Consider the following 8409-nt stretch of genomic DNA (forward strand, 5'->3'; position numbering starts at 1 on the left):
TCGTGGTGGTGGTGGTGGGCGTCGTGGTTGTAGTCGTGGGTGTGGTGGTGGTGGTGGTGGGTGTCGTGGTGGTGGGTGTCGTGGTGGTGGTGGGGGTGGGTGTCGTGGTGGTGGGTGTTGTGGTGGTGGTGGTGGTGGTGGGTGTCGTGGTGGTTGTGCTGGGTGTCGTGGTGGTGGAGGTGGGTGTCGTGGTCGTGGTGGTGGGCGTCGTGGTGGTAGTGGTGGGTGTTGTGGTGGTGGTGGTGGTGGGTGTCGTGGTGGTGGCGGTTGGCGTCGTGGTGGTGGTAGTGGTGGGTATCGTGGTGGTCGTGGTGGGTGTCGTGGTGTTGTTGGTGGTCCCCTGGTCTGTGGTGGACGTCGTGCTGCCTTTGGTGCTGGCCACGGAGCCTTCATATGTGTTCTCCAGGGAGTTGGGTGTCCCCAGCCTCGCGGTGTCAGCTCGTTTCGAGGCAGCGCTAGCCATGGAGGAGCCGGTTTGTTGACCAGTTCCATACTGGGCTACGTCTGCGTTGGTTCCTTGTGATGTGGAGGCCGCGTCACTCATTGCTGCCTGGAGGGCACCCCGTGCCTCACCCTTCCCCTTTCCCTCCCCGCCAGCCTCACCCATGGCCATGTCCCCTTCCCTCCTGGCCTCTGCCTCACTTTTTCGTTATTCTGACCCTTGTCCCGTTCCCATCCTCACGTCAATGGGACGGGTGGGGCAGAGGCCGCACAGGTGGACGTGGCCTTTGCTCTCCCAATTTGTGGTCTCTGCTGCCCAAGCTCATGGCCTCCGTTCTCCCAGTTCTGGCCTCCAGTGCCCCAGTCCTGACTTCAAGTGCCCCAATTCTGGCCTCCCGTGCCCCAAGTTTTGCCTCCACTGCCCCAGTTCTGGTCTCCGATACCCCAGTTCTGGCCTCCACCGCCCCCAATTCGTCATCTACACTGGCCCCGATTTGTGGCCTCCTCTGCCACAGTTTTGGCCTCCGCTGGCCCTTGTCAGTGCCATCACCATGGGGCAGGGACCTGTGCAGTGTCCCCATCCCTGTCCTTGTCCCCATCACCTTCCCCAATGTCCCTGTTCCCCTCCCCAGTGTCCCTTTCCCCATCCCCAATATCCCTGTCCCTGTCCCCACCAGGACGAAGCCACCTCGGGCCGTGGAGGCCGATTCCCCCCTCAGCCTCCCCAACACACCCCGAGGAGATGCCCCAGGGGGGGCCACCCCCTTCCGCCCCCCAGATCTGAGTTTCGGTGCCCCCTGCCCGGGCTGCACTCACCCGTTGCAACCACGTGGAGGAAGAGGAGGAAGAGGAGGAGGAAGGCGCGGGTGCCAGACCCCATCTTGATGCCCCCCAGTCCCGCGGTGCCGCCAGCAGCACCGCAGTGCGCAGCCATGCTCGGGGCAGGAGTGGCAGTGGGGAACTTTGCCCCTCTGTGGGGAGAGGCCGCTCGTTCCCAGGGCGGGCAGTGTTTTGGGGGTGCGGCCGTGCCCAAACCAATCGTGGGCACCGTGACTGTGGGAACAAACATGACGTTCCTCTCCCCGTTATCGGGGATAACCGCAATGGCCCCGTCCACGTTATCACCGCTCTAGGAATATCACGGTGTCACGGGGAGGGGGTGTTTGTTCCCTTTTGGGGTGAATCTGACCCAAACTGGGGACAGGGGGCTGGGGTTGGGGGCTGGTTGATGGATTCCAGCCATCGTGGGGTCTTCCCAGGTCGTGTCCAACCATTGTTGGGTTGTCCAAGATTGACTCCAACAGTTTTTGGGTGGTCGAAGGTCATTTCCAACCATCTTTGTGTCCCCCAACATCAATTCCAACCATCATTGGGTTGTCCAAGATTGACTCCAACTACTTTGGGAGGTCCAAGATCCTTTCCAACCATCTTCGTGTCCCCCAGCATCAATTCCAACCATCGTTGGGAGGTCCAAGATCCTTTCCAACCATCGTTGGGTCCTCTAATTTCCATTCCAACCATCGCAGTGTGCTCAGGTGGCCAAGAAGGCCAACGGCATCCTGGCTTGTATTAGGAACAGCGTGACCAGCAGGGCTAGGGAGGTGATCGTCCCCCTGTACTCAGCTCTGGTGAGGCCGCACCTCGAGTACTGTGTTCAGTTTTGGGCCCCTCGCTACAAGAAGGACATCGAGGTGCTTGAGCGGGTGCAGAGAAGGGCGACAAAGCTGGTGAGGGGCCTGGAGAACAAGTCCTACGAGGAGCGGCTGAGGGAGCTGGGCTTGTTCAGCCTGGAGAAGAGGAGGCTCAGGGGCGACCTTATTGCTCTCTACAGATACCTTAAAGGAGGCTGTAGCGAGGTGGGGGTTGGCCTGTTCTCCCACGTGCCTGGTGACAGGACGAGGGGGAATGGGCTTAAGTTGAGCCAGGGAAGTTTTAGGTTAGATGTTAGGAAGAACTTCTTCACTGAAGGGGTTGTGAGGCATTGGAACAGGCTGCCCAGGGAAGTGGTGGAGTCACCATCCCTGGAGGTCTTTAGAAGACATTTAGATGTAGAGCTTAGGGAAATGGTTTAGTGGGGACTGTTAGCGTTAGGTAGAGGTTGGACTCAATGACCTTGAGGTCTCTTCCAACCTAGATGATTCTGTGACTCTGTGATATGGGGGCATTTGAGGCATTTGGGGCAATTTGGGAGCACTTCCACATCCTCTTTGTCTCCCAACCCCATTAGTGAAGTCCCCCATCTTTGGTTTCCCACCATCTTTGGCGTCCATCCCCATCCCTGGTGTCCCCATCTCCATCTCACATATCCCCCTTCCCCAACGTCCCCCATCCCTGTTACCTTCCCATCAGGATTTGCTGGTGGCCAGGGAGCTGCCAGAACATGTAGGGCTGGGGCCATTTGGGGACCTTCTAGGACGTGTAGGGGTGGGGGGATTTGGGATGAATCTGACCCAAATTTGGGACCACGATGTGGTGTAAATGCCTGAAGTAACTAGGAAAATAAAACTAACATTCACATTTTAAGGAAAAGGTACAGCATTGAAGAGGCTTTCAGGGTAGGGCATAACTGCATTACCTGAGCGTTCCCTAGGCTCCCAACCTTTGATGCTATCGCGCTGGGGAAACTTGGTGTGCAAGCTCTAAGGAACAGCACGGAGCGTAGAGTGGAGTGGAGACACCACGGCTAGGCTCTGTAATCAGGTGGGGCCTCGATTGTTCCTGTGCACAAAGCTGCACTTTTTGCCACCCTAAGCCAAAGACCTGTCATGTTTTGACAAATGCTGGACCCTAGTGTACTTTTGGCTCTTTATAATATCATTATAATACCAAAACACACCTCCATCCCAAAAGCTACCCGCCTCCAAGGTGCGACCACCCCTCACTGAGCATGCGCTCTGAATTTCTCGGAGCGTATTACTTTAAACGGAGACGGGAAAACTTTACACCAATCATAACTGAGAGATGCTTGACTAGAGCCACTCAAGCTCCACCTAAAAGATAGAAAATAATATAAATTGGCCCAAGAGAGAGGGGATGTTAGGGAAGATACCACCGTCAGGGGAGATACCATCCCGAGGACAACATCCTTAGGACCTCCTGACTCCTGGGATCAGTCGACGGGCTGAGCCTCTCTTCCCCCCCCCATTGGGACGCCTTTGGGTGAGATCTGAATCTTATAAATCTCTATAGAGTCTTTGATCCTTTTAATGCGTTTATTTCTAGGCTGCGCACCTGTGACACCTGTAACACCTACAACACCTATAACACCTGTAACATCTGTAACACCTATAACACCTGTGTATTTCATGCATACTAGCTTGCTTTTGCAGACAGTCCCTATCACCGGCAATCCAAAAGAACCTGATTATCTGTTGCTGTAATAAACCATACTTGATTGCATTGTGATAGCTCTCATTAAGTGCAATGAGGGTGAGGGTGGTTACCCGTGATAGTTCAGTGTTCTGAATCTAACCAGTCCCCCAGACGGTTAATGCGTTTTTGGTGAATGTCTGAACGGACCCCCAGACCGTTAATGCATTGATGGTGAATGTCTGACTGGACCCCCAGATGGTTAATGTGTTTTTGGTGAGTGTCCAACTGGTTCTGTACCCTGAATCCGACTGGGCCCGTAACGGTTAATCAGCTACACCCCTTAATGCGACACACGAGCTGGGGATCTGTGGGTTCTGGTGGCCCCCAGCACTGGTGGAGACCCCCCAGAAGGACCTAGATAGACGGCACCCCCAAGGGGGCCATGGTTGGCTGGTTCCCACCCCGGCCCCAACATCCCCCGTGACCATAACTTGCATAGGACAGGAGGCAGAAGCAGCATTTTTATTGGGATGCACAGAATTTTTATTGGGATTGCCCATTCCTAAGTGGGATGGCCAAGGGCTGGCCGGGAGTCCCGGCCCCCACTGCCAGGATCTGCACACAGAGGTTTTCCTCCTCCTCCTCACTGAGCAAATAAACGGGCCCAGCTCCTGCCAAGCCCATTTCCAGTCACTGCTGGGCCACTTCTGGCACCACCAGGATCCTACAGATTGCCTCCAGCCATGGCTGGGTGTTCAAAGAGCATTTCCAGCCATGGTTGGGTCTTCCAAGAGCATTTCCATACACAGTTGGGTCTTCTGAGACCATTTTGAGGCATGGTTGGGTCTTGCAGGAGCATTTCCAGCCATGGTTGGGTCTCCCCTGGTTGAGTCCTGGCCGAGTCTTCCCAAATTGTTCCCAGCTCCATTTGCTTCTTCCTATATTACTCCCGTGGGCACTGCAGTGAGCAGCAGCCAACGATGACCTTAGAAGCAGACTCGTTGAGAAGGTCCTGGAAGTGCTGGTGGGCACCGAGGGGACGAGGAGGCAGCACAGTCCTTGGAATCAGCGTTGTTGAGAAAATCCTGGAGGTCCTGGTGGGCAAGGAGGTGAGGAGGAGCTAACGATGATATTGGAATCAGCCTCGTTGAGAAGGTCCTGGAAGTTCTGGGGGGCACCGAGGTGAGGAGGAGGCAGCATAGTCCTTGGAATCAATGTCATTGAGAAGGTCCTGGAAGTGCTGGTGGGCAAGGAGGTGAGGAGGGGCCAGCGAAGACCTTGGAGGAGAATCCTTGAGAAGATTCTTGGCTCCCACATCCCCCTGCCCCACAGCGCTCTGCCCCACATCCCCCTCACCCCACCCCAGCTCCCAAATCCCCCACATCTCACAGTACCTGGGTCACAACTGGGGTCGCACTGAGGGTCTGGTGATCTGCATCTGGGGGGGGTGGAAAGAAAGAAGGGGATGGAGGTGAGATGGGCCCGGGGGGGCTGAGGGGTGGTGGGTGGGCACGGAGGGGGGCATAGGTCTAGGGGGGCACCCACCGGGATGTCGGTGTTCACCCGTTCCGGTGAGGCCGTGAAGCTCCGTAGGCTGCCACCTGTTGGGGACATGGGTGGGGGGCGATGGGGTGAGTGGTGGGGCTGGGGGAGCAGCCGTGGTAACACTGCGCCCCCCCAGTGCTGCCCCCAAGAGCTCTCCTGACCTGGTTCAGTGGTGTTTTTGTTCTTGAGGACGAAGCCTTCGGATGCTGTCCAGGTGCTGCCATCGTCCTCGTACCAGTTCTCGTCAACGGAGGCCGAAGTGTTCCTGGGGGGCAGAGCCAGGGGGCTCAGAGGGAGCAGAAGGACAGAGGAGGGGGCTGTGCCCCCCCCCAGACTGCCCTGATGTCCACTCCCAACCCCATTCTGAACCCCAACCGAGCCCAGGTGTCAGCCACCAGTGCACGTGTCCGTCACCAATCAACTAACCCAAAAGACCCCAGACCATCCAACCCAATTAATGCCAACCCATCCAACCCAACCCAACCAACCAACCCAACCAACCCAACTCAACACAAATGACCCCAACCCCACCAACCCAGAAGAACTCAAACCATCCAACACAACCCACCCCATCCCACCCCACCCCATCCCATCCCATCCCATCCCATCCCATCCCATCCCATCCCATCCCATCCCATCCCATCCCATCCCATCCCATCCCATCCCATCCCATCCCATGCCTCCCATGCAGTCCAACCCAACTCAACCCAACTCAACCCAACTCAACCCAACCCAACCCAACCCAACCCAACACATCTCAACCTAACCCAACCAAACCTAAAGTCCCCAAAACATTCAACCCTACTAAACCCAACCTAAACAACCCAACCCAGTCAAACCAAACCATCCCAACTCAACCCAACCCAACTGATCCAATCTAATCCACCCCAACTATCCCTGACCCTCTACCTCTTCCCGCCCTTCCTCCGTATCACCAGCAGCACAGTAAGGGTGATGCAGGCAATGAGCAGCACCGTGACCGCCACCCCCAGCCCGGTGGCCACCTTGCTGACGCGCCCGGAGCACTGGCGGCCCGTGTACCAGTAGAGAGATTCATCCTGGCAGCTGCAGGGACAAGGAAGGGTCAGGCCCGGTGGTCCTAGGGGTCGGGGGTGGGCACAGAGGGACGCGTGGTGGCACTCACAAGCACTGTGGCCCGGCACGGGTGACGTGGCACTCGCCATAGTTGCAGTTGATGGTGCCGGGCGTGTTGGCTGTGCAGTTGGTGACACATTGGAGGGTGCTGCTCGTGGTCAGTGCGTAGTAGTAGTCCTGGTAGCCGACGGGCGCCCGCTGCTGGCACAGTGCTGAGGAGGGGGCACAGGAGGGCGTCAAATGGGGTGGTGGGGTGCACAGGGGCTGGTGGGGTGCATGGGGCTCCGTGGGGACACCCCAACCACCCAGGCCTCACCGTCAAGCGAAGAGGACTCCGTCATGTCCTTGACGACGGGGCTTTCTGACACCACAAGGCAGACGATGGCTGTGGGGGAAGAGAGGCTGTCAGGGACCCTTCCCCGGGGCCTCCCCGAAGGGTCGGGGGGTGAGAGAGGAGGACGGGGCACCCACAGGTGTCCTGCCGGCAGTCGCCCTGGTTGTTGACAGTCTCATTAAGCTTCTGCACCAGCTCCTGCGTCTTGTTCTGGAACTCCTCGCTCAGGTCAGTGCTGTTGGTGGTGCTGAAGATGACCTCGTGGTCCACCTCGAGGCCGGTGTCCACGGCGGAGGACGCGGAGGCTCTGCGCACCCGGGCTCCCCCCCTGCTGGAGGCCGCCGGCCTGATGCTGAGGATCTTCACGCCCTGGTAGCCGGGCACGGAGCTGTAGATCTTGGCCATCTGCAAGGGCGAGGGGCGCCATGAGGATGTGTCCAGTGTGGGCTGGCCTCCCCTTATGGGGCCCGGCCTCCCCTTGTATTCCCAAAATCATCTCGCGCAACTCGGCCTCCCTTTGTGCAACCTGGCCTCCCTTTGTGCTCTCACCCTGCCCTCTCACTCCTCGTCTCCTGTTGTGCTCCCAAACACCCCTTGCCCACCCTGGTCTCCCCTTGAGCTCCCAGCCTCCCCTCAGGTTCCCGGCCTCTCCTTGTGCTCCCGGGCCTCACCTCCTGCCTGAACTGCTTCTCAAAGCTCTCGTAGGCCTCCGAGCGGGGGTCCTGCAGCTCCTCCGTGTAGTTGAAGTTGGTGACGGTCACCACCAGCTCCACGTTGGCCACGATCGTCCCCTTGGTGGCTGCGAGAGGCAGGAGAGGGGTGAGAACGGGGAGGCCGGGGCGAGGCCATGAGCAGGGGTGAGGCCGTGGGCTGGGCGGAGGCCGCACTTACGGATGTCGGTGTTGATGGAGCCGCTGGAGTACTCGCACACGGGGCCGTAGAAGTCGGGGTGGCAGATGCACTTGATGCCGTCATAATTGCCTCCATTCTGGCACACCACTGCGGGGAGAGAGGAGGTCAGGGGGCAGCCAGGGGTGTGGGTCCCGTGAGGAGACCCCAGGGAGGACAAGGGTGAGGGTCAGCGATGGAGGCCTGGGAGGTGGGGTGGAGGCGGGAAGAGGACAAGGGGAAGGAGGACAGGAGGGAGATGGAGGCTGACCTGCAGGAACCGTGGTGGTTGTTGGGATGGTGGTACCGGTGGTGGTTGTTTTTTCTGGGGTGGTGGTGGTGGCCATCGTGGTGGGTGTCGTGGTGGTGGTGGTCCCGGGGTCTCTGGTGGTTGTCGTGGTGGTGGTGGTGGTGGTGGGTGTCGTGGTGGTGGTGGTGGGTGTCGTGGTGGTGGTGGTGGTGGGTGTCGTGGTGGTGGTGGTGGTGGTGGGTGTGGTGGTGGTGGTGGTGGGCGTCGTGGTGGTAGTGGTGGGTGTGGTGGTGGTGGTGGTGGTGGGTGTTGTGGTGGTGGGTGTCGTGGTGGTGGTGGTGGTGGTGGGTGTCGTGGTGGTGGTGGTGGGTGTCGTGGTGGTGGTGGTGGTGGTGGGTGTCGTGGTGGTGGTGGTGGGTGTCGTGGTGGTGGTGGTGGTGGTGGGTGTCGTGGTGGTGGTGGTGGGCGTCGTGGTGGTAGTGGTGGGTGTCGTGGTGGTGGTGGTGGGTGTCGTGGTCGTGGTGGTGGGCATCGTGGTGGTGGT

General features: G+C 58.8%; 1 protein-coding gene across 1 annotated transcript; it reads right to left on the reverse strand.

Moving 5' to 3' along the window:
- Positions 1-4272: 4272 nt before the first annotated feature.
- On the reverse strand, positions 4273-8162 carry LOC311428944 (mucin-3A-like). Its single transcript, XM_084540147.1, has 11 exons — positions 7887-8162; positions 7619-7726; positions 7399-7526; positions 6865-7132; positions 6710-6778; positions 6443-6605; positions 6208-6363; positions 5460-5563; positions 5299-5354; positions 5148-5191; positions 4273-5030 (listed from the first exon to the last, which is right to left on the reverse strand). The coding sequence occupies exons 1-10, from the start codon at positions 7960-7962 to the stop codon at positions 5153-5155; spliced, it is 1167 nt and encodes a 388-aa protein (XP_084396273.1). The 5' UTR covers positions 7963-8162; the 3' UTR covers positions 4273-5030; positions 5148-5152.
- Between the last annotated feature and the right edge of the window lie 247 nt (positions 8163-8409).

This window comes from Aythya ferina, assembly GCF_964211825.1.
Source record: "Aythya ferina genome assembly, contig: HAP1_SCAFFOLD_206, whole genome shotgun sequence".
NCBI lineage: Eukaryota > Metazoa > Chordata > Aves > Anseriformes > Anatidae > Aythya > Aythya ferina.